Source organism: Ochlerotatus camptorhynchus, unplaced genomic scaffold (assembly GCF_037179485.1).
Source record: "Ochlerotatus camptorhynchus isolate MF236.1 unplaced genomic scaffold, CSIRO-AGI_Acam_v1.1 ptg000182l, whole genome shotgun sequence".
In the NCBI taxonomy this organism is placed as follows: domain Eukaryota; kingdom Metazoa; phylum Arthropoda; class Insecta; order Diptera; family Culicidae; genus Ochlerotatus; species Ochlerotatus camptorhynchus.
In genome coordinates, this window is record NW_027040672.1 from 1,476,423 (window position 1) to 1,504,121 (window position 27,699).

General features: G+C 36.3%; 1 protein-coding gene across 2 annotated transcripts in view; it reads left to right on the forward strand.

Moving 5' to 3' along the window:
* LOC135702038 (uncharacterized) overlaps positions 1–25,296 on the forward strand; it is a 225,010-nt gene extending 199,714 nt beyond the window's left edge. The window contains exons 3-4 of one of the 2 annotated variants that reach the window (XM_065223009.1): positions 3,836–5,693; positions 23,880–25,296. In XM_065223009.1, the coding sequence (XP_065079081.1) occupies positions 5,249–5,693; positions 23,880–24,109 (675 nt within the window). In that variant the 5' untranslated portion in view covers positions 3,836–5,248 and the 3' untranslated portion in view covers positions 24,110–25,296. The remainder of the gene's footprint in view (positions 1–3,835; positions 5,694–23,879) is intronic. The other variant, XM_065223010.1, reaches the window with a different exon arrangement.
* Positions 25,297–27,699: the final 2,403 nt, after the last annotated feature.

The window sequence follows — 27,699 nt, forward strand, 5'->3', positions numbered from 1 at the left end:
GGTATATTTTCAAGGTAATGCCGAGATTCTTTTTTCGACTAGATCAGGGGACTTTTTAATGGAATTTCTAACTAGTATTTTCAAGTCAATCAGAAGCCAATCAAGGGCGTTGCTGTGGACAAATGCAATATTTCTTCGTTTCTTCGACCTGGATTGGATTGGATTCATTACGGCAATTACGCTAATTGGGTTGTTTAAGGGTTTTAAGGTAAATGCATATTCGTAATCTGCATTAAAAATGGAACCGAAATCTAAAATTTCATCAATTTAGGTACACTGGAACTATTTTAAATAAGTCCGATTACACAAGAAAAAATCACCCTCTTAGCGCCCCTCGGTGGGACTTTGTATAGGAGCGTGACAGTTCGCTTTGATAGTTTAGTGTGAAGTTATTATTTTGCTTTAAATATTGATTTAAAAATCCATGAGTTTGAAAAAAATATCGAATTGGGTTCATTAATTTTGGAAAAATATATCGGTTACTTCAGAAGCATCTGAAAGAGCTTCGTTTTCTGTGCACAGCGATGTTTTTACGATCCCATTTACTTCCCTCTCGATTTGTAAATCAAGATTTAAAGCAGGGTAGCCACTTCTCTGTTTAACACAAATCTCACAAATTGACAGCTCACTCCCATACTGGGTACAAGCATAGAGGTAACTCTAAGATCAGAAGGTCCCGAAGAAACGGTCTCAACTTTTTGGCTCAGCTCTGGTACTATCTTCGGTCCCAAGCTATTCGATGCACCCCTCGAAACATAGGAAAATCCACGAACTCCTCATTTTATCTGTCAAACTTTCATAGCGAATCAAAACAAACATAGTGTAGTACTAAAATTTCGGCTAGAATGGGGAACACTTATAGATGTACTTGGGACCAATAGGATTGTCAAGTAGTGAGCCAATTGGGTTGTTAAAGCGTACATGAAATAAATACATATTCGTTATCTGCATTAAAAATGGAACCGAAATCAAACATTTCATCAATTTTGGTACACTGAAACTATTTTAAATAAGTAAGGTTACATTGGCAAAAAAAACACCATCTTAGCGCCCCTTGGTGGGACTTTGTACTGGAGGGAGCTGTCAACGAATAGATTTAGTGTCAATGATCAAAAATATAAATCTTCATTTAAAAATCGTGATGATCGTCTACGGGATCGATAAAAATATCGTTGTGCTCAAAAAATGAAGCTCTATCAGATGATACATAAAAATCGGTATATTTTTCGAGGTAAAACAACCGAATTTAAAATCGTTAGTTTCCACCGGTTGGTACAACCGAGGGGCGCTGGGATGGTGAATTTTGCTGGGGTAATCACGCTTATTTAAGATAGTTCCAGTGCTTCGGATTTGATGAAATTTTGGATTTCGGTTCCATTTGTTAGGTAGATTACGAATATGCAATAGTCACAATACCCCTAAAAAAACCAACTGAATGTAATTGAATGCAAACAATTCCAAGATTTCGTGTTAACGTTAAGACGATTGAATAGGTGTAATAAAACTACCATTTTGTCTGTGATATTGGACTATTTTTCACTGGGCTTAAGTTTACTTATGATTACATTACGAAATAGTCCGTGGATGGATGTTAACGTTTGCATTAGAAAAAAAGGGAAATTACTCTAATGTTGGTCTATGGATCTAAAAATCTGCTATTTATCAATTGTATCTTGATGAACGCGTTATTGTAACGGTACAAATGGATATTTTTGATCGCTATTGAAAATTTAGTCGATTGCTGAATTTTTGTATGGGCCCAAACTACGGCTATTTAGGCCGACACTCCACTATTAGTTTTTTTTTTTTTTTTAATAATATACAATTTACGTTCAATAGAATTAGGGATTTATTTATTAATAACCATAATATCGATATAGAACCTAACGAATACTTTTGTTTGTAAGTAATACTTATTGTTGCTTGAAAAAAAAATAGTTCAAGCAGTTTCTAGTAACTTTTTTGACGTAGAACTACGTCTTTGTCGACTTTACTGAGGTACAAATCAAAAAATATCTGTGGTGAAATAGTGCTAGGTTTTGAATGCTTGTAACTTTGTTATTTATAGATGAAATTAAAATCCAAATACGCCAATCGATAGGATATTACTTAACAAATCTGCTGAAATAAATACTTTACCCATTTTTAATCAAAAAACTTTTGAAAAATGCGCAAATGATAATTTTATCACTGTTCTCATGAACTAAAACATGTTTAATGCAAACATTAATTTGTTTTTAACAGGGTGGTAGACTTGTTCAAACTAGCTATATAATTATAAATAATGAACGTAAAGGGTTAAAGCAATACTAAAACATGAGTTCATGTGTGCTAAGAAGACATCGAATTATAAACCACGTTAGAATTATTTTAATATCATTGGCTTCCTCCTTGATCCCTTTTTTTCATTTTACAGCTGGAATAATCAATTTGACAAATCGATGTCCTACTATACCACCTGAAACCACTGAAATGGGGTCGATTTTTGATGATCGAGTTCCACATATGTTCTGTGATATAAGGCTAGTAAGTTTTCATCACATACAATCAGTAATAAATGAGTTATAAACAAGTAATTGGGAGTTGCAATACCGAACTAAAACTTCAATATATGATACAAGCAATATTTTGTTATTCGTGATAAAACATGTTTTCACAAAAAATTATTTCATTTCTCAATGTTTTTGAATAATTGCATTGCAATGTGGTTGACCGATAAAGCAATATATGGAATGAAAATACATTTCATTTATGCTTTCAACATCACATACACGTTATGTAGAAGAGAAAAGAAAGATAATTAAAAAATGAAGATATTCTACTTTTTTTTTCTAAAAAATTAATATTTTAAAAACTGAGGAATTTTATCCAGAATTTGTTTTTATAATTCAATTTACTGTATCCAGCTTATCTAAGAGTGAATACAATTTCAATGGTGACCAAAAATATCAATTTGTACCGTTCCAATGACGCGTTCATCTAGATAAAATTGATGAATAGCAGATTTTTAGCGATGGGACTAATCCATAGACCAACATTAGAGCCATTTCCCCTATGTTATATATTGATCCCACTTCTGGTGCTTTTTTCGTTATAAATGAGCTGTGACTATATCTAATTTTTAATAGCTGAGATTTTCATATATAAGTTATGTAAACCCGTTTATTACAGACCGTGTTGCTTGGGAATAACCCATGCCTGTCCAGTAGTTAAGCATTCCAGAAAACCAAACAAACCTGTATTTGGAACAATGAAATGAGCTATCAGATTAACTAGAATTCGATACAAAAAAATCAACCATACACACTACTAAAAAGTCATGTAAATTTCGGTTCCCTGAGACCGACACATGTAAGCGGGCCTTTTGACATAAGAATCAGTTGAAAGAAACGTGAAAATCAATTCAATCAAACGTTCTCTTCGTCGACTAGCTGATGTTTCGGTTTGAGAACACTTAATTTTACATGAAATGTTTGTTTACGTTCTATGATTTACGTCCAATATAGACTACGTCTCGTGTAAAAGTAGTTATTTTTAAGTGTGTATGAGATATGCAACGTAGTTGCGATATTAGAAGCTCAACCAAAACAAAACTCGATCTATTTCTGCCTGACCAACTTCCACAAACTCTCAAAACCGACTCCACGTGATTGATATACCAAATACCCCAAAACCACCTTTGATTAACCCTCCAGACCGATTAAATACCTCCAGTCCATCTATTTTCACTTCAAAATACAGCCTAGACCTAGACCAACCCGCCTGCCGACAAGCCAATTTCCGAAGGAACATCAGCAGCCAAATCTACAATAATCCTCTTGTTTTACCTTTCCAGATTCGAAGAGTCCTGTTTGCGCCGGAACAATCCCCGCCTCTGTCAGCAGAACCATCTCAACGGCAGCATCAATAATCGCAGCAGATTTTCCTCGTCGACATCGTTGTCTTTATCATCAACAACATCGTTGCCGTCCGCGGTGCCACCCGGAGCTTCTCCAAGTAACCAAGCTCCACTGAAGGGTGAACTAATACCGGAAAAGTACCACCCACTGCGGGACGCAAAAACCTATGCTGAATTGCGCCGTATTCTGGACCGCAATGGAAAGTATCTGAGGCGTGCGAATATCGCCGGCATTGGTCAAGGTCAGTTCAACAGCTGGCAGCAAAACAGAACACTTACGCGTGACTACGATGGGACTTATTCCACCTGTTCTTCGTCCTCGTCAGGTGGCACCATCAATGGAACAGCAACGGTGCAGCAACGTGTTCGCAACCGTGAGCGACAGCTAGGTCAAGAACAATGCGATGATACTGCATTCAGTTATGTTGGACAGTGTACTCAGGACGGTAGAGTGTCTGAAAGCGATGACGGAAGATTAAAACCTTTTAGGAAATACGCTAATTGTTACTATAACGAAGGTATTCAGTGGCATTTGGACTACCTGGACGCGTGCACGCAACGTGCGGAAGAAGTGAAAAGGAGGTTCGTAGAGAAGAAGTTTTTCAGCACCAATCGGCGGGAATGGTTCCGTGAAAGTAGTTCAGTGTTCAAAGTACAGGAATCGAGTACGGAAGTGTTTGACCAGTTAGTGTCCGATAGATTTTCTCGTCGTAAACCCATCTTTCGGTCTAGTATTATGGACAGTTATCCGTCGAAACTGTGCCACGAAAAAGCGGAAAAATTGCAAATTCTTGTCGATAATCTATATCAGTTAAAACTGGAAGCTGCAGAGTTGGAGAGCGAAGCATTACCGAAAATCATACTGACGGACTGTTCTTCCAGCCCGCCGAACAATTGTGAGAATAGCGCAAGGGATGAAGCCAAATCAGTGCAAAACAATAACCCGAGACCCATCTCGCAAGACGATCCTCTGAAACCTAGTGTTAAAAGTACCAACGATAATCATCTTAATATAAGTAACAATAACGGTTGTTATTTGCAGCCTCATTTTAACAATCTTAAAGTGAACAACAGTCTCAGTATTCCGACTACCAAACTGTACCAAAGTGAAGCAAGGCCTCCGTAAATTTTTCGCTGTGCTTTTGACGGGTCTAGTAGTATGATAGTGAGCAGATTTTTACGCCATTACAACACTCATCATCGTGATAGCTATCATCAATGTCATTATCATCAGCAGCAGCAGCAGTAGCATCCCAGTAGCAAAAGCAGCAGAAACAATCAACGGCCGGGCAGTCGCGTCGAAAAGTAGCCTCTACGCGTCCGTTGCTCACTGGCCTCTTTTGGCAAACCATGGTTTCAATTATGGATATCGACCCCAAAAGACAAATCTGTGATAATCGTGCAACACTGTCGCAAAGTGCTGTTAGTCAGAAATCGATCGATCTGGAAATTCCGATTCCACTCAAGCCGCCAACGTCGACGACCTCGCCCACCTCACCACCGTCCGGCGCGTCGGGAACGGAGGGCACGCTGGACCCGACGACCGTCACCAGCACCGTGACGGATACCGAGCTGGCCAAACGTGCGATGAAACTGGACCTGATCGAATCCCAGGGCAGTTCCAGCACGAGCGCAGCCAGCGGTACGAGTGCTGCCAGTACCGCCACCACCACCACTACACATTCCTCCAATACGGTAAACTCGGCCGCCACCATCATGATGAAGCACCGGAAGCTCAAGGAGCGCACATTCAGCGACGAGCTGGGATCGCCCAAGTCGCCGGCCGCAGTAATAGGTATTATATCTATTCTATCTTAACTAGGGAGGGAAAAACTACCACACGAGCTGTCCATCGATCTTCAATTTTGGTTCGAGCCCATTGATTTCATAGATTTTGTGGCAAAATACCATTGGAGTCAGAAATCGTAAGACAAATGGCATTTAAATCAGAACTTGTGAGCATTAGGGTGCATCAGTTTTTAAAAAAAATTGCGAATATGACAGCTACCCACCACCCACCAGTTGAAATACGAGCTTGTGCAAAAAATGTTAAAAGTACACGGTCAATGAGAACGAACCAAATTTGAGTTTAACTTACCCATAATCGCCAAAAGTGCAGGAACTCAGCGATGAGTAAATATGCCTTATGTTTTTCAGTGGGAAATCTAAAATATCTGAAGGAAAATGAGGAAAATTTACGAAAGCTTTAGTCAGTCGAGGAACAGTACCAATAGACTGAGTGAATCCAATCTTTACTTTTCTCATATTCGGCATTTTTTTTTTCCTGGAACATGAGGCAAATTTATTCATCGCTGAGTTCCTGCACTTTATGTGATTTATGAGTATACTAAACTTGGGTCGTTTTCATTGGCCGTGAATGGAGTTAGTAGATTGAGATTTGGGCGAATTCGGTAGGTAAGGTAAGTGTGTCATTTTTTGACCCTACCTACATCATTCTTTACCAAATGTATTTCGATGCATGGTTAGAGCATAGATTTTGCCAATATCTACGCATATACAACCGTGAAATTTGTTTTCAAATCTGAGTATGGCTCTAGGGCCAAAAACGGGAGCACTAATGCTGGCACACTTACACTACTATAAGAGATTTTTAAATTTCACTCATATCGCTCTATCATTTGTGGAAGTAATCCAAAGGCTGTCAACATTGAATACGTCAATGCTATGAAAATAGTCAACAAGCTATATTTTGCCATTTATACGCTTTTTTTTCATTAGTTGCTACCAAACTAACGATACAGCAAGCCTTTCATCTGTTCTGTTAAAGACAATGGAAAAAAATTCTAGATAATTTCATCAAATCAACAAGTTTACCGAGGTTACCTCTTAGAAATTAGGTAAATATACGATAACGGCTCTACAATCGCTAGTTAATCGCTTAAAGCCAAAGAAGTAGCTGTGGTTGCTTTTTCTCGATATTGAAGGTGAATTCGACAGTGGACGAACTCCTTAAAAGTTTGGCGGAGCAAGGTTTCAAGGTGATTGGTTATGCATTGATATGGCCATTATGGTACGTGGAAAATATGACGGTTACAAACTGCGCTCAACATGATCTTCGAGTTGTGTAGGAGAGAGGGCTTAAATTTATACTAGACTGATGCAAAATTTGAAATTTTCGCTCCACAGTGCTTAAACGGTTCCAAATTGGGTCCTCATTAGCCTCCCAAAATTTGAGCTACTTTAGTAAGAAACTGACTTGGCACAAACCATTTCAAGTTTATATGGGAATTACTATAGAAAAACATATGTTTTTGTTCATATCTATCTTACAATTCACCACATCACTATGCAGTCAAATGATAGCAGTAATTGTAGTAAATTTTCTCAGCTACAAGTTTGTTCAAAACCACTTTTCAATCAAATGTAAGGAACAAAAGTTATTAATGATTCAAGTCACTGATGTCTTATGATTATGCTCTTTCAACTGTTCAGTAGGCAACATTGGTGTTTCTGGTGCGAAGAATAGAGCACAAATATCATGGCTACTATGTCACACTGCAGAATACAGTGTTGCCCACAGAACAGGTGCTTGATCATGCCATAAGATTATCAATCTCTTAAACAATTAATAACAATTTAATTTGATATTTGGCTGAAAAACTAAAATGCGCAAAGTTGTAGCTTAGAAAATTTCCCGTAAGAATAGTTATATAAATTTCTGAAAAAGCAATATGCAAAATAGGTAGAAGACAATGATCAAAAATTTTGGTTTTCTCATAGTAATTTCCATATAAACTTCGAATAGTTTGTGCCAAGTCAGTTTCTTACCAAATGAGTTTAAATTTTGGGAGGCTCATCAGGACCTGATTTGAAACCGTTTCAGCACTGTGGAGCGAAAATTTCAAATTTTGCATCAGTCTAATGTATACCCTTCAAAAACTGTCATAGTACCTTTCACCAAAAGAACACAAGCTATGTTGGTACAGCCTACTCTACACGGTAAAAGTCGTCATGTGATTTGCTGTTGAATTTGCACTACTTGCCAAACATTGCAATTCGATGTGCAAATACCTTGGAAGAGATTTTAGATTGTATTGCACATTGTTGTTGATGTGCTGTGCTTTGAACTCGAAATGTCAACCATACTGCTGCTAACAATCTATCACTTTAAGTTTAAATAATTTATCCTTGGATTAATTTTTTGCTGAAAATGGATTTAATTCACCACTCCAAAAAAATAATTACGTTTTGATTTTTCTAAAAATATTGAAAAAAGATATCAAAAATCTAAAAAAATAAATTTTTTTTTTTTTTTTTTACAAAGAAAATTCACGTGCAAAAACTTTTTTTATTAGTCATTCGTAAAGTTGAACTCAAAAAACCACAAAACATCGACTTTTTGGTTTTTCTGAAAGTCCAATTTTTTTTTCATGATGAGATAGAAAAAATATTTTTACATGTAATTTTCGACAAAAATCTAAGAAGAAACTGATTTTCTTGGATTTTTGATAATTTTACCAATATTTTCAGAAAAATTAATATTTTTTTTATTTTCGGGCCGGTAAGCTTCCCCTTAAATAAATATATAGCCTTGTTCATACTGCAAGCCTTGTTATATATTATTCAGAATATGATCATACCCAGATCACATGTTCCCAAGTGACATTGAACAATATCACAAGGCTTTTAGTAGAAGCAAGGCGAGTCATTGAGCAATAAATTTGATAAGTTTGACACTGTTTCGTAAACGAAAATATTTGAAGACACTATTATTGACTACAGCAACAATTTTGTATTACTCACGCATCCTAGAACGCAAATTATTTCGGGTAGAGATGGAGAATTATCGCTTCTCTTGCTTGATTTCATTTGTTGTTGACTTGCCATCTTCGCGACATTTGCTTCCAAAAGCAAAACTAATCAAATTTAATGGATGAAAACAGTGGTGCTGATTCAAATGATAATCATTTTGATTGAAAGGTTTTATACAGTACATATTTCTCAACAACAAATCACTTTGTTTCAAAACACAAATAACTAGCAAATCAATGATAAATTACTTCGATCCGTAGTGCCACATAACTGACTGAGTCAAGTGCAAGAGCATTTGTATTAGATGTGATAACTTTTTACCGTGTAGATGGGGTTCAAATTGAGTTAGCGGAAAGCTGTGGGGAAAACATAAGGACTACGACCGAATATGGTATACTGGATATATTCAGCAATAATTCGATCAATGTGATGATTCACTGATATGGTGGCCCAATATAAATTAGGTAACCGCTCAAAAGAAGTTAGGAAAACTGCAAAGACTATACCAATGTCCGGGGCAATGAAAAGTACACCATCTGTTGCCTTGGATGCTGTTCCCCACAGTTCAAAAGTCATAATAAAATTTTAGATGGCAATCTGGAAGGGCATTTGTGTATCCTTAAGGATTTTAACTTGAATTCAGCTGTTAATAATGTGGAGGATTGGATGGTAACGAAGACAAACTATGATGTTCCCTTCAAAGTGCTTAAATCAAGACGCCATATATGGGAATCTGGTGGGCCAAACATACGTCAGGATCTATTGTATTTTACACCTACGGGTCGAAAATTGGTGAAAATACTGGATCTAGAGTCTATGGCCCTGCAGTCAGTAAAGTCATACCAATGGGACATAGTCCCACAATATTTCAAGCAGAAATTCAAACAATCAATATCTGCCTAATGAGGAAATACAGGTTTGCTAAGATCTGTATATTCTAAGACAGCCAAGAAGCTCTTAATGCGCTTAAGGCATGCCGATCAAAGCTAGTGTGGCAAGACAAGCTTCTGCATCGAGCTTCATCGGTCCGGAACCATTTTGTGGAGTCCCTGAGTGCGCTTTGAGGATGGAACTAAGAACTTGGGAAACGTCTATGGTAGAATCTAATTGTAATTACACGGAAACATCCAGACAAACCAAAAGATGTATAACACCCAGTGCTGCCAAAGCTCGGATCTTACTTAATCTTAGGAAAACAGATCTTCGGGTTGGTTTAATGACTGGTCACACAGCATAGCAGATATCACTTCAATAAAATTGGAAAAATTCAGTTTAGCGACTGCCGTTTTTTGTCATTTTGAAAACCAATCTCCTGAACATATACTCTGCAATTGCGGAGCACTGTTCAATCAAAGAATGTCAATATTTGGAAAAGGGCTATTAGAACCCTTTGAAATTTGGCTAAGCAATATCAACAGGGCATTATACTTTATAAGACGAGTTGAGCCTAAGTGGGGCTGCATGCTATGTCAACCAATGTGTATCACACCTTAATAGTGGTAAGATATGTGACTAGCACCAAATTAAATATGGGTCGAACAACAAAATTCCTAAGTAATGAACGCAGTTGTAAAATGGCTCTACAGAGGATAAAAAAAAAACTTTGCTGTATGGAAAAAACTTAGAATAGGTCTTGGAATTTCGTAACATTTGGTAAATTTGTTCCTTATCGAAAAATGTTGAACCCTCATTTCTTTATTTCGCCATTAGGGTGACCCATTCCGTGAAAGGGTGGTCAGAAAAATCATCATTTTTTCAAATAACTTTTCAACCACTGGACCTTTGATGAATCAAATGGTCAAATTACAGATTATCACTAAAGTTCTTAGTAAAAATGTGAATATGGGGTTTATTCTGGATTTGACATTGAAAAACATTGATTAAAAAAGATTTTTTTATGATTTTCATGGTTTTGGGACCAAAAGGCTTGTATGTTATATTTTTCTTGAAAATTTGGCCTTATTTGCACAACATATAAAAAATTCAGCATTGTATATTCTTTCGTTTTAGAGCTTCATTTTTTTATATTTAGTTTGAATAACGGAGGCTCATGGCTGTTTATGAGCAAAAACTAAAAACTTAATATGTTTGAACAATTGTAGCTCAGAAACGAAAAAAAAAACATGGGTGTAAAAATAACTCTAATGTTAGCCTATGGATCTAAGATTGAGCCCATCACTCAAAATCTACTATTAATCAATTTTATCTAGATGAACGCGTCATTGGGACGGTACTAATGGCTATTTTTGGCCGCTATTGAAAATTTAGCCGATTGCTGCATTTATGTATGGGCCCAAATTAGGGGCATTTAGGACGACATTACATCCATTTCCCCTACATCGCTGATTTATTTATATGTTGTTTAAAATAGTTCAAATTGCCAGGTACCAGATTGAACACATTTTACACTTTGAATTAGTACTATTTGATGGACCCGTAGGGGCTTCTTGCTTTGCTCAGAGGAGAAACGTAAACTTACGTAACAATAAAGTTCAATCATCAGAAAATAACAATACAACGCAATTTTACGAACCATTAACAATACAGCGTACACATACACTACGTCACGTATACGTATACGCAAAATGTTTTCATCGGAAAAAAAAAACTTCATAGCGGAAAATTTTCCCGATGAATGAATCTTTTTAACTGACACAATCATACATTAGAAATCTCTATGGCGTCGTAAAAAAAATCGGCTCTAATATTTTTCTACACACGCTAACTTGAAATTACCCATTAATGGGTATAAATGCCTTATTTTGAAGAAAAGTGGCTTAACTCATTTTTTTTTTCATCATTTGTTTTCCGTGCTGAGAACCAGTGCAAACGACGCCAGGGAGGCAGCTCCCATACCTGGACCCTACCTATCGACCCATCAACGCATGAACCGGAGACCAACGGCTTTACTTCCCTGAATCCTACTGCACTATGGGCCAGGGGTGTAGGGCCATTAGGCTGAACGCTATTACGCCGAATGGGCCATAAGGCCGAAAGCCATTTTGAGTGTGTAAAAGTGAAAGACAGAACTTGGAGTACTTTTTGGAAGAACAATACTCTGGAACTTCTAATATGTTCCAAGATCTCTGTCTGAGAAGGTACCTATAGTACCGTTCATAAGTATATAACATCACGATTTTTTTTTCTCGGACAAAAAGTTCAAAGAGCCATAACTTTTTTTGATATCTATGACATATTCTGAAATCTTGGTTCGGTTGAAATCATGAACTTGAATGAGTATACTTGGAAACATATCAAAATCTCAAATTTAAAAAAAAATATTTCCGTCATCATGTCGGCTATATTTTGACTCCATCAAGTATTTCCTAAAATTGAAACAACGCAGATGTCGTATTACGAACAGTGAACAACTATTAGAATGTCGACCCAATGATCCATTCAGCCTAGTCAACCATTCGGCCTAATGCCGCTTAGTTTAGTGGCTTTGGGCCTAATGACTAATCACCGGGACAAAATTAATGAATGAATCTTTTGAAACACATCAAAATCGCTCATTTAAAAAATTAAATCTTTTGGAACAATTTAAATAATTATGATAAAAAATAAATTTTAATATTACATCCAAGAGGATGCACTTAAATCATGTCGAAAATCTCAAGTATTTTTTTTAGCCACAACAATAAACACATGCAGTAAAAGCAGCGTAATGTCAGTTCATGCACTGTATTGATGATAATTTTGTCGTTTTTGGCAAGTAATATTGCACCATATTTTCAACACGACTGAAGTGCATCCACTTTGATGTGATATTAAAATTATTTTTTTGCTGTGTGTCTCTGAATAATTTTAACAATATCATTCTAAGGCAACCAAACTTTTTCCTAATTTTAAACATAAATTAAAAACCATAAACAAACAAATGCAAACATTTATGTTCAATACAATATGAAATTTTATCTTGCAAATCGGCCCAGTGGTTCAAAAGTTTGGAAACAAATTATTTATTGGGCCGCCCTAACATGGAAATGGTCACCTTAATAACAAAATAAAGAAATACAATTCTAATATTTTGCAATAAGCAATAAAATTCCCAATTTTTACCACATTCTGAGAACCACTACATAGTTTTGCTATGGAACGGCTATGTATTTCAATAATTGCGACATTTTAAATCGGTTTCTGCGCAAAAATAATAGAAAAAGCGTGCAAAAATTTGTTGCTATACGATTTTTGTCTTTTCAATTGTCCATTGATTGCAATGTTTAAAAAAAAAATTCATGAATTTTTAAATCAAGACATTTTTACATATTTAACTATAAAACAATTTACGCAAAATTACTTTAAAAAATTACTGTATGGTTAACTACCCAATTTCCGGCCTATTAAGCACAACCCGCACTTAGTCTTTTTTTAATCTAGCGAAGTTTAGCACCAAATGGAATGTTATTATTACTGATGGCTTAAAAAAATTATTTACATTTCCTCTAACACGCCAAACTCGGCGGCCTACAAATTCTAAACTTGGCCTAACGCATTGAAACGCCAATGAATTTACTTCGGCCTATCGGATGAAGATAAAGATTGATTCGGTCGGAGCGCTTCATTTGTATTTGAGAATATTGGGTGCAAACATTCATATCACGCGTTCTTATTGACTTCGTTTGGTAGCATTTAAACTAAAGTATCGTACCAAACGCATAATTTACCTGTTAACGCCGAAATCATTGATTTATATGATGTTTTCTGCTAGATACGCTCAAAATGAGCGCTTAGGCCGAAGTAGTTCTCTACCCTATAGATTTTTTCTAAGAGCAACTTTATTTTTCTCTACAACTTTGTCTCAGACGTCATTTCGATCAGAATTTAAATTTTCGTGCTACGATTTATTGAAACATGTCAAACGCCATTTTGGAGTCATGAGGAGCAAGAGTTACGTACACACAAAGAATATTATAGGTTTTGCCAGGATTTTCCAGGGAAAAATTCCCGAATTTGAGAAAAGTAAAGATTGGATTCACTAAGTCTATTGGTACTACTCCGAGAATGAATAAAATTTTCGTCACACGAAACCATGAGACAAATTTACTCATCGCTGAGTTCCTGCACTTTTGGCGATTATGAGTGAACTAAACTCAAATTTGGGTCGTTCTCATTCACCGTGTACTAATAATAATTTTGTCCTTTTTGGCAACTAATACACGATTGAAGTGCATCCACTTTGATGTGATATCAAAAATATTTTTTTGCTGTGTACGTCTTACGGGAAGTTACAGGGGGTAAATCTGAAATCAAAAATTGCAACCGTCGCGAAAATGTGTAAGGTTTTGAGTGCATTGTCACTTTGTCATTTATAGATGAAATTAATATCCAAATAGCAATTCACTCTACAAATTTGCTAAATAATTACTTTTCCAATTTTGCGTTTTTTTTTTTGTGTACAAATTAAAAAGTGATAATTTTGTCACTGTTTTCATGAAATAAACGTTTTCCCTAAACCCAGTCATCACTCATTTTCGCTTCGGACGGTATGGTGAGTAGTACAAGCAGCAAGCAGGAGCAAGTCAGCGGTTAAAGGTGAAATAACAGCAGAGGACGGCGTGATGAGTGGATCACCTTGACAACCAGCGGTGGGCTGTAGGCAGATTTTTTAAATATTTTGTTTTTTGATTTTTCCAGGGATTTTACAGATTTTTCAAATAAGGGAATATACATTTTATATAATTTGTTTATATATTATTCCGATAAATAATCATTTCTTCCTAATGAGAAATTTGAATTATATCTTTGAGTATCAAACCCAATTGGTATTTTTCACTAATTAAAATATTGATGTATAATCTTCAAATGAATACAGAGTCTTTTGAATGGATTTTTGATTTTCAGATGTTCTGATTTTTCGTAGAAAGGTATATTAGTTTCCCTTTTTTTATTTAATTAATCATATCACATGGTGACAGATATGGTGGTTTATTCAATTTGTTGTTTGTCAAATCGGCAAACAAGCCATTGCACAGTGGGAAAAAATCGACTAAAAGGAGTAAAATTCATTATCTCTGATCAGCGCTGATTTAACCTTTGCAAATATAATCATTCTTATGGGAAGAATGGGGCCTCCCTTAGCTCAGTCGGTAAAGGCGCAGCTACAAAGCAAGACCATGCTGGAGGTGGCTGGGTTCGATTCCCGGTTCGGTCTAGGAATTTTTCGGGTTGGAAAATTTCTCGACTTCCCTGGGCATAGACGCATGATTGGACTTGCCGCACAATCATATCAATGCAAAAATGGTACAGGCATCGAAAGCTCTCAATTAATAACTGTGGAAGTGCATCTAGAACACTAAGTTGAGAGCACGCAATAAGCTAATATGCTATATGCAATAAGCTTGAAATGCGAAGAAGAAGAAGAAGAAGAAGAAGAAGAAGAAGAAGAAGAAGAAGAAGAAGAAGAAGAAGAAGAAGAAGAAGAAGAAGAAGAAGAAGAAGAAGAAGAAGAAGAAGAAGAAGGGAAGAAGTCTCAGGAAACCAGTGGAAATAGTTTCGTCCTGTGCAGAATGGGGCAAGTTGGGGTTTTTGGAGCATTTTACTCAAACATGGCCAGAAGGCTACTCTCTGAGCTAGAAAAGTTTGCAGAAGTTCTTAATGTGGATGCTGATGTGATGAGAAACCTGCGTTTGATAAGCTGTTTGGCCTTGCCAAACCAATTTATGAACAAGGACAAGTTAGCAGAGTTGTACAACATCTTAGAAGAGCAGGTATACACAGAGTTTTCGTTCATAAGAAATCTACCTCCATGTATATGTAAATACAAACATTTAGCAGAATCCATGGATAAGTTGGTAAGATCATTGGTTACTAATCTAAATATGCATTATAAACAAAATAATTTCGTTTATTTTAAAGCTATTTCCCTTGAGTTTAGTGAATGAACAAACTTCTTGCCACAGAAATTATAAATATTTTCGTCCCCATCTTGCTAGCACAACTTCGTTTAGTTGGCATTGGCTCGTTCAGACCCCGTTATGGGCACACAGTTCTAAACGAAGTCATTGACGAAACATTCAGTCAAAAAATTAGTGAATATTTCATGAATCCTCAATGAGAACCTTGTAACAATTATGACGATTCTGATTAATATGATAACTTAAGTGACAGCCACGATGAAGAATAAGTATCAGAGATGTTATTAATTATAAGTTTGGTGTAGAAATCCCTAAACAAGTACTTCGATATTATGATTTAAGAAAATTTATATGGAAAGAAATCGAGTTTTATGTCAACTTCCTTCATCCTAACCCTGTCACTGCAAAAAAAATAATCTGACCTTGAGTAAGCCATGAATATATGATTTCACGTTTTTTTTTTCCTCTGTTCGGGACATAAAACCACTGCGACCAGTAATTTGATCTATTGTAGTATATCCCGTGTCCTTAGTTTAGTGCATGTCGTATTACTCCATCACTATTGAGAAATGATGAAGTATTCGGTTTTGATACAGTTGTCATTCTTGCCTTTATCGCAAGGAATCGATTCTAATTGAAAGGTCCCGCTATTTATACCCTTCGGAGTGTTGAAACACCCTCCAAAGGCGCGCCTTTTTGTCAGTCAAAATTGGAAGTCTTAGCAACAAAATTAAGCAATGACATCGATAATGACCATGCATTAGAACCCTAGTCTTAACCACTTCAAACTAGGAAACAACGAATAGAAGATTAGGAATCACATAGGTGAAGACTAACTAACTCATTTTTTCCTTGTTTCAAGATCATCCTCGGTCCACGCAACCCGAGGACTTATCACTATCAACAAGGCATAAAAAGTAACAAGGACTAAGATGTGTTCCTTTGATTACTGTAAAATCCTGTTCCCCTAGTTTGAAGTAGTCAAGACTAGGAATCGGTGGTAGATCTTACATTCCGTAACATACCACGAAAAGGTGATCTACCCACGTTACGGGGCATGATTTCACGTTACACGCATCGTAAACAGAATCGATTAGATCAGCAGGGTTAATATTTTTCATTATTTTTTATCAAATCCAATATCTTTGTATTTTCTATTTACTAGTTCATAGAAATGATCGTTTGGAGGGATAAAGATAAAAAGATAAGCGGTAAGGAACATACTCTGTAAGAAATTACCTACTAGGAGTTGAAACGGAACTGAATTGGAAAGAAGCTTATATTTAGAAAGTTTGATTGTTGTTTGTTTCCTTACACACGAAACACGGATTGTGCAACTTATGAAATGCTTCATTTTATGTAATACATAAAGTTATTGAATGATATTTCTACGGTATGTGACGTTCACTTAAAATGGGATTATCACCATTGGATGTTTTCAGTAGGACAGTGCTTGAGGGTTTAATATGAATGTGGCGTGTAATAGTATGATTTTACTTTTTTTCTTCAATAAAAGGAGAGAATCGGGCAAAATGTTTATTTATCTAAAGTCTGCGCAAGATGCGACAAGCATTTTTTTATGCTTTAAACATATTTACAATGATATAATAATATAATAAACGAGTATTCAATATTACATGCGTGAATTCGAATACTACTTGATTTATTAAATTAAAGGGGATAATCAGGACAATGGGTAATAAGCTAATGTCAGCACAAAATGAGACCATCACCATTAAATTCCTCACACATTTTTACAGAGGGAAAGTGCCCGAACGATCAAAATAACAGGCCTTAATTCGTATAAAAGTATATCATGACTTGTTTTCTTCAGTAAAAGGAGAAAATGGGGCAAAATGGGTAATTTACTGAAATTTTCTCAAGATGAAACCATCACCATTCGATTCCTCAGTCATTTTTACAATAATACAGTACACGAAAGTAGAGTTTTACAGGCACTAACGCGTAGAACCGTGTAACACTACTGATTAAATTCATAAATAGGGGAATGCTTTTGGGGAAATGCTCCACACGTCAGCTTACCTTTCGACGTAATCTAAAACGTAATTTTTTGGATCCCTAAGGTGTTTTCCTTCAAGACGGACTATCATTGGACAGGTTTTCTTATCACTGACTACTGTATTTTAAAAAATATCGAAAAAAAGGTAATAGGGGTAAAATTTACTAAAATGCATAGTCTGCACAGACTGGTGATGTATGAAACCATTTTTAATGGATTCTCCAGATGTTTTTCTACAAGAGTGATTTGGAATTGTTACTTCATTAAGAAAATTTTCAGCCGGCAACAGATTTTTCCTTCACTACTGTAACTTGATTGAATGTGTTTTCAGACTTGAAGAAATGATACCCGTCACTTAATAGAAAAACCAAGATTGTAGGATTTCGAGATTTTCAAAATAGATCAATTGTTTAGAAAGCAATCTCTAGTAATCTTTCAAGATTCTAAACTTTGAACAATCTTTCTCTGAACTATGTATGAACTTAATGGAGATTTACTTAAATCCGCTCTGAGACCATACTAAAGAAATTATATAGATTTTATTACAGATTTTTGTCAGCCAAATAGGGTAGAGAACTATTTCGGCCTCATCGCCCATTTTGGGCCTATCGAGCAGAAAACTTCAAATAAATCCATGATTTCAGAGTTAACAAGTCAATTATGCGTTTGGTAAGATACTACCGATACTAAGCTACCGAACAAAGTCAATAAGAACGCGTGATATGAATGTTTGCACCCATTATTCTCAAAAACAAAAGAAGCGCTCCGACCGAATCAATTTTTATCTTCATCCGATAGGCCGAAGTGAATTCATTGGCGTTTCAATGGCGTTTCAATGCGTTAGGCCGAGATAAGAATCCGTAGGCCAAGTTTGGCGTCAAGAAGCAGTGTTAGACTTTTGGCAATATCTCAACGATTGGTATCTCTTTTTCAAATTTTACGGTACGTACGGAAAGGTAAATAAATTTGGAAGCCATCAGTAATAATAACATTCCGTTTGGTGCTAAACTGCGCTAGATTAAGAAAGATTATGTGCGAGTTGTGCTTAATAGGCTGGAAATGGGGTAGTTAACCCTACAGATTAAAGGATTGTGTGCCATGAAAGTACAGATTGAAATTCTAAAAAATGTGACAGGGTGGAGGGAGACTCATCTGTTCAACGAGCTGTATTATCCAATCCGACTGACGGTTTTCTATATTTATCTCGCTCTCTCATTTCATAAGGTCCTAAGTAACACTGATCGATTCTCATCATCGACCTTCTCTTTCGTTAATAACTTGGGTACAGAACCATTTCTTGTCTTGTTTGTCATATTAGAAGCTAGATAATAGCTATGTCCTGAAAATAGCTGGGTTCAGCTTGATTTGTGGAGAGTCCATCGGATAATATCGGGCAGGTGTGAGATGAGCTTTAAGTTAAGAACGATGTCGTACCGAAGTTCATGTTCGCATCGGAAAACGTAGTGGGCCGATCGCACTATGGGGCATTTTCATACAACCAGGCGGTCAAAAATATTTCTATCATTTTTTCACAATTTCTGCTATTATTCTTGCTTTGTTTCATCAATATAAGGTATGCGTTATCACTTTTCAACACGACCAACTCTTGAAAAGGGCCTAACTTTTGATTAATTAAAATTTAATTTTTACGATTTTATAACGGTTACAGTTTCAGTTACAATATAATCATGAACAATTTCTTCTTCAATTTCATCGACTGCTTTCATAAGTTCCTCCAAGGCATTGAAGTTATTAGTATCGACTACTGAATCACTTACAGAATTTTCAAATATCATGAAACTTTTCACGATGTCGGGATAATCCAGGGATACTTTTTTCTGTCGTCTTTTTGCCATCTAAATGGAACTGATCAGTGGGTCCGATTCATTAATGGCACGAATAAAGACATCATGTAAATTTTCTACTCTTGCGTTTTCTTGCATGATGGGTTCGATATTTTTTCAATTGTTTATGTTGACTTTCTGCTGCCTCTTCCGCTAATGAACCAAGTGGTGCTGGTGAATGTATGATTATTTCTCCGGCATGAGCGAGAACTTTATGCACGGTTGCAGGAATTTTGTACCAATCATACAATTTAAGATAGAGCCTCTATGTTTCCTTGCAATATGCATCAAATTTTTCCGGGTTTATTGGCTCTTGGCAGTTAATAGCAATTAATATATTCCGGAATCTGAAAATTAGCTCTTCATCAATGTTCAGCACGGACCTTAAAAGCTTGGGATTTCCAAATGCTCTTCGACAAACGTTTCCTGTAGTACTGGTACCTGCTCCACCCGATCGTGGTTGATCTACTCTTACTCCAAATTTTTCGTAAAGCTGTGTAGTCACATGTTTTTTTCTTTGTTCATATAGTTCTTTGAACGGTTTCGTTACCTTCCATTTTTTTGATATCCATTCTGTATGCAATATGCAAAAGGCATTCGAAAAATCTTATCCAAGCATGAAGTGGAGATATGCCGTAATGCAAGGCTTCTTCGTTTGATATAAATCCTTCCTCGAATTTCTCTGCATCATTCATTACATTTGGTGTTGCCCCACATATTGGACAATTCTGCATCGACGAATTTCCAGTGATATAAGTTAAGACTTTTCCGTCTATCATACTGAGGACAAAATCAAAATCAACAAGTATAAACTTGTCGTTTGAGAGTTCAATTTTCACTGGCGTTAGTTCACTCATTTCTTTTCTACATCCTGTTTTGTAGCCAGAATAACTTCTTTACTCTTTTTAATGAATTCAAGGATGAATGGCCTACAAAATCGAATACTTTGAGGCATGGGATTAAACCACATAATTTCCTTTCGATCATTGTACATGAACAACTGAATTGGTGTTAAAGTGGACGAAAATACATCTGAATCGTCCTGACATCCTTCTGGTAGCACTTGATGATATTGCGAATATCCAGTTGATCCGTCCATACTCGTTGAGCTCTGCATCAATTATTTGGACGATTCGTTTCACTGTATTTTCCATCAGCGTCTGGAGTTTCATTTTTCAATGCACTTTCTTCGATGAATTCACTAGGAGGGGCGCATATTTTTTTCACTGCTCCGATCACATAGTAAGGTGGAAATCTTGAAGGTGATTCACTATGTATTACTTCGTATTGAAATCTACTCAATCCAGCCTCGATAAGTACACTAAAAGCCTTTTCTGGTGACATCATTCCTCGTTGATCAGTTAGTTGAGCCAGTATGGTTTTAGACCTTTTTTGGTTTTTTAAAATATGCCCAATAACTTTAACTAAATTAAAATCCTTTCGATTATAAGCGGTCCGTCTTGCAAATAACAAAGCTTTCTCGATGGTATCGAATTTTGGATCAACTGCTTCTTTATCGATGACGCGACGTTTTCCTCTTTCACTCAAATCCAAGAAAGGTTTTGAAGGTCGTCCACGTTTTGTTCCCGAGGCCGAGGTTGAGGCAACACATTGCTCCTGTTCGATGAATTCCTCGATGCTAAATTCTCCATCAAGCCAATTCCGAAAATACGACTCAAATCGCTCTTTCGTGCGATTAGCTTCATGCCATTTGTTGATGTATTTAGTAACGATTTTATGGATCTTTTCATCGAGACGTTTACGTTTTTCCACCGAGATGTTATAATTTTCACAAATGAATTCAATGGCTCTGTGAACATTGTCACTATGGCTTAATTTTGCGTCTAATAGATTAATAATGGTTCTATTATCCATGCTCACACTTGATCTCAACCGTAAATTTGAATTACACTGTAGTAGTTTAAATAAAAGCTACACAAAATACACTATGGCTTCAAATTGACACTACAGTAGGATAAGTACAGACTTAGGTATAAATTAAACTCATCCGCGCATATGCGTAGGTACATACTTACGCATATGCTTCTATCATCGTTATAACCCAGGTACTTACTTTAGAATAAAGCATAAACGAATGTAGTTTTACGTTCATCCAACAGTGAACTTTATGATAATGATGACTTCTTTTGTACAAAAGCTTAAGCCCTTTTTAAAAGTTGGTCATGAAATATTAGAAAATGTTCTTTAACAATATATTTCGACTATACTAACCGAATATAACTCCAAAAGTTGCAAAATAATTGTTGAAAAAGTTTGTTTCCAAGCCGGCTCTTGTACAATTTGAAATCTCCCATAATAACCGAAAATTTTCAAATCGCTTATATTTCCAATGGGGCAGGTTGGGGCAGGCAAACTCTTCAGTACTTGTTTGAGTACACTCAAAACTTCGTCCAGAGCTGAGAATTAGCCTGGGAATGTGCGAGACTCGAAAGACACAAGATCAATAAAGTTAAATTTTCATTAATTTTCAATTATTTTTTTTTCTATTTTTATTTTTAAATTTTTTTGTCTCCATCAAATTTCCAAATGGATTTTATTTTCGGAAAGCTTATTAAATTACCTTTCCAACGATGTATAATGATGTGGTAGTAATATGATAAATATTGGATGAAATTTTATTTGAGTGGTAGTGTATTTTTGCGGCAAAATTTGTACTTTTCTTACTCTTTTTTGACTTTGACATCCGATATCTCAGAAACTAAAACTGCTAGAAGCTTGAAACTTTCAGATTCTCTTAGTTGAAATGTTTACTATCGACCAAAAATAACGAAATAAGGATTAGTGAAAGTCGATTTTTTGATTTTTGACCGCCTGATATCTGATAGTGGCGATCTCCTGAGCAACTTGCAGCAGCAGTATTTTCAACGGTAGGAGGTGGATCCTTCTGACTCGGATAGAACAATCGGTCCTTCTCAGGACCACCATTTTTTACAAAAAAAGCGTTATGTTCCTGGAATGAATCGGCGGTATTGACCAATTTTCAGTGACACTACAATATTATTTCCCATTTGGCTCCCGTCAAAGAAACGTGGAAAATGTAATTTTTATAAAACACCCTCCCCTCTCGCACCCCCTATAACGACAAACTAAAAAATCATTAAATCATTCATGGACGTTGTCGTTCACTTTTTTGCTGGAAACTATTGCTAAACAAACTACAAATAAATAAATAAAGTTGTATTCCGTTAATTTTTTAAAATCAAATTTGACAGAGAAATTTCTCTCTCAGGAGTATTTCATGTATTTTTAGATTTATGATTAAAAAAAAAAGTGAATCTGACACTGTAAAATATGACTGGTACCTCTATATGTCTTCTTCTTCCTCCTCGAATGTAAAGCTCATTGCGTATCGCATATAAGCTTATTGCATGCTCTCAACTTAGTGCTCTAGAATCTAATTAATTAATTAATTTATCTTTATTAGGGAGGCTTTCAGCCTGGGACTGGTTCGCCTCCAAACTCTAGAATCTAGAGTCTAGATGCACTTTCACAGTTATTAATTGAGAGTTTTCGATGCCTGTACCATTTTTGGCATTCGTATAATTGTGCGGCCAGGTTGAGAAATCAAACAACTCGCAAAATACCTAGACCGGGTTGGGAATCGAAACCAGCCACCTCCAGCATGGTTTGTAGCTGCGCCTCTTTATATAGATTTACAGTCAAAGTCTCTCCTTTATTACATACACTGAAGTCTTTTTTTACACGGTTTTTTTTTACGCGGTTTTTTTTTTACACGGTTTTTTTACACGGTTTTCCACGATTTACACGGTACGTTTTTAACGATTTCTCGACAACGATACAACCTATCGACTTGCTTCCAATCACATTATCCGTTTCAAGCTATAGGTAATCGAATGGCATACTTAAAAAAAATCACAATTTTTGGTGTAAATACAGAAATTTTTAAAATATATCTATATGGACCATATCATGCTTTAATTACAAATGGCATCAAAATCCGATTTTTCAAAAACATTTAAACATGCGAAAAATCAAAATCTCGTAGGTTTTTTTACACGGTTTTTTTTACACGGTACGTATCCCCCGTGTAAAAAAAGACCTGAGTGTACTCTTCACAAACGATCGTTTGTCAGAAAACGTGCAGCTAATCTTGATACCCGATACCCGATACCCGATCCAAGTTGAAACTGAGTGATAAATGAATTCGCTATGAGTGAGTGGAAACGTCATCAAATCATCAACTAATATATATTAGTCTTCTTTATTATCGAGACTTTCAGCCGTGGGCTGGTTCGTCTCTTACCGACTGGAGGTTCCGGAAGGGAGCCCCCTCAATCAATTAATATAATCATATCACTTAAGCTCTCAAGTTTTCGCATAGGCAAAACTGACTCTACCCAATCGTCTAGAGAGACCATCTTCAAGCGCTAGCTAGTCAGCGTTTGTCTCCTCTCCGGAACATATCGATCTAACATGACCGTTTCTTTCACTCTGTACACCCGCAGGTCGGAATGGTACCACACACCTGGTGGTACCACGCCAAACGTCGCTTACCTCTCAATCAGATGTCGTAGACGATCGCAAGGCACTACGGGACGCGCTGTACCAGGGCATCTTTCACCGGCACCGGCGGACAATCTTCGCCGTCGGGAGCTTCCTCCGAATGCTGAAGAGTCGCAACTCATCCTACAATACCATTCGTAGCTCGTCCGAAGGTGAGGACGATACGCGATAAAGCCAACAACAACAACAACAACAACCGAACAAACACGAACATAGTCCCGACGGTGAAACTGATTAAATATCACGGTAAGATCGGGACAACCACGGAATATTCAATACAGGTAAACTTATGATCGAAGCGAGCCTGATGGTGGACATAAGGTTCACCGAATACATTAGACACGGAGACACTTGTTATTGTGAGAGAGTAAGCTTAGAGAATAGTAATGATAACGGAGAGGTGGTTTGTCTACACACATTTGGGTACATATTATAGCGCTAGAGAAGGAGGCAGCCATGAGTATGTAGGTGTTTTGTAATGTTTAGCTGATTAGTTGCGGGGAAGACACGCTGCAATGATTTATATGGTTAGGATCCAGGATCAAATGGTAGGACCAGTTAGTAGAACGCGAAAGCAAACGAGTGGGCGTATTATAGTATTTTTGCAACACGCATAAGTAATTCTCAAATTCCGTTTCTGCTGAAATTATGATCAAATTGATTAATGTTATCTGATTAGCATTTGGTTCGAATTTCCAACATAATTTTTCTCCTCAAATGCGACCAATATCAGGTCCCATCTAGGCAACCAACCAAAAATGACACGTAACTTCAAACGAAACATACCTAGTTGATTTATTGGAAATGAGAAGCCACGCAAAAAAGGATGCAAAGAAGAAAAAACGTAGACATCAAATCCGGTGAACGAACCGTGATCCGAATTTAAAACATGGAAGCAGAGAACGGGAGATGAAAAGTTGCCTTTTAGCATGCTAAAATTTATGTTTATTTCCCTTCCATTTCCGCTGAGGGCCGAGCACAAATCGATCCAAGCAGACGTAGAAAATGATGCACACAAATTCCTCGCAGAGCACGGTGGGTGGTGCCGACGCCGACCGCTATTTATTGGCTGTCTTTTAACCAATTGAGTTGATTTTTTGTATGTGATTGGTGACAGCAATGCATGTAGTCACCTACAGAAAATGAGTTCAATTGGGTGGCGTAGAACCGAGAAACAGCAGTGGGTGGACGGCACCACCTAGGCTACCGTACTCCGCGGGGAACTGCTGTATATTGCAAGATATGGTGGCAGCCGCTGCGGTTGCTATGATTATTTGACGACAGGCAAACTTGTTGATTGTGGTTTTCATTTTTTTTTTCTCCATGCAGATTCCAAGGGGCACGACAACATAGATGTACATATTGTAAAATGTAATCAAATTTTTTTAACTATCAACGAAAATATTTAAGTATTTTCAAAATCCAATATAGGGTAAATGATGGCTTTGGCGCCGATTGACTGTTTCCGGCAACCAAAATTTAAACGTTTCCCTGTATTTTCTCACCTAACGATTCCTTAGTCTTTCAGCTTCAATCTGATTATATTTTTACGACGGGGCGAACCTGTTACGTCAGGTTTTTCTTCAAATAAGCCATATGCACTAAAAAATACAACTAATTTCGAGTTGCCGATAGTAGAAGAGCTGGTTAAGACGCAGTTCAAATGGAAGGGTTTCCGATGAAAAAGAGTCTGCTGGCAATAGTCACACTCACCTGAAAAGTTTGAAGCGTTGTAAAAACGTTATCAAACCGGTTTGGACAATTCTGTCGATTGGAATGGATAGAATAGACGAGAATACGTAAACTCCCTTATGTAAAAGATGGAGCTTTTTGTGCTGGACAATGTTTTTTTTTCTAATGATGCTTTAGTTTTTAAATCAGTCAAGAAAATTTAAACATCAAAACATATTTTGATTTACTCAGCTAAGGTGTCCGCCGCCCCTGGCAAATTCTTGATTACTTCAGAGATTGCCGGGCAATAACGCTTAGGCATTCAGCATATCGATATAACAATAATATCGGGATTGAGGAGAGAGATGTGCAATTTTTCGGACAATATTTTTATGGTATATGTTATAATATATTTTCGTAAAATTCTACCACTCTCCAAAATGCATGCCATTTAGATTAATCGCCATCAAAATCAAAGAAAATGTATGTAAATTAGTGATTTTTTGTTGAAAAGAGGTCCAAAATGGGAGTTTAGCGACACAAAAGTGATTAGGGGAAACGCTCCTATAGTTGCGGTACGTTAGAAGCGTTAGGTTCCTATAGTTGTGTATGGAGTCTCCAACACAACTATAGGAACCTAACGCTTCTAACGTACCGCAACTATAGGAGCGTTTACCCTATACTAAAATAAGAACGTAAGGAGATAGAAAACTATTTCTTCAACAAAGTAGCTTGAAATCATATCAGCTAAAATTTTGCCTAAGATCATTTGTCTCAATTTTCTAAAAATAAGGAAGTTGTTTTTTTAAATATCAATAAATTATAAATTCACCTAAATATTAAAAACGACCAAACAAATATCATTTTAAAGAAAAAAAAATTTACCCAAGCACCAAACGTCTAAAACTTAAGCATTAAGACTGTCCTGGATCACTGTGCATTTTTTTCAAAAAGTAGTGAATATAAAAGAATACGAAATGACAGGGCTTTTGTCTTCCTAAATTCTCATCCTGGACCACTGTACATTTCAACAAGTACACTGAGGCAAATAAACATAAGAATTTCATAAGGCTCGACGTATGAACGACATATATGAATTTCATAAGCGTGACTTATGAATGATTTCCGTCGAACATAAGGTAGCTCTTATACGCTTTTAGCCATTCAATTTAATCAAGCATTGTCAGACGAGTGGTCCAAACACATGACCGGTAATCTCAGCGTCCATGGTTCGGTTCTAATCTGCTCCGGTTTATAATTTTTTTATCATCATTATTTTTCAAAAGGCAATCAATAAAATTCATACTGATTTCTTGTGGCTAAAATTAATAAGTGTTTCTTATGGAATTCTTACGTTCTTTTGCCGGCGTGTAGTGAATATATGTGAATACAAAATGTGTAGGGGGCAGAAATATTAACATTCTATCAAATATATCATATTAACAATATGATATGCCTTTTCTAAATGTTGCAATGGTGACCCGCAAAATATTGCTTCACGCACCATCTAGCGTTCAAAAAGGCCAGAAACAATCATTCAATTACAATCGAGGGGTGCGAATATAGCACTTATTACAAAAGTAAAAGTCGAATTATTTTCATTAACTACATTGTGTATATTACTTTAAAATTTGTCTGACATGTCACTGTTGTCATCGAATAAAATAAAATGCTGAAATACATTCATTTGAAATATTAAACAAATTTTCATTTGGTTTACCCCTCGTGACGATAAACAAATACATTGGTAGCCTTTTTCGCCAGCTAAGCGAAACAGTGGATCATATTATTAATGTAATATATTTGATTATATGTATAAATCTCTGATCGCATTCCATTTTGGGCTCGAATTTCCTCTATTAGTCACTACCAGTGATACAGAACCATCTATTTCAGTCATGCATGTCATGCTCTCCAGCTATTACATCGTCTGCTGATAGTGAGAGAACCTTTTATTTATAGATTGCCCTAATATTTGCTTCAAAAATAGATCATTACCCTCCAATAAAAGACACGAATGAACTTTGCATCTGGAATTTTTAACTGATGATCCCATTATTCCTCATACTCATCATCAGTGTCAAAAACAAT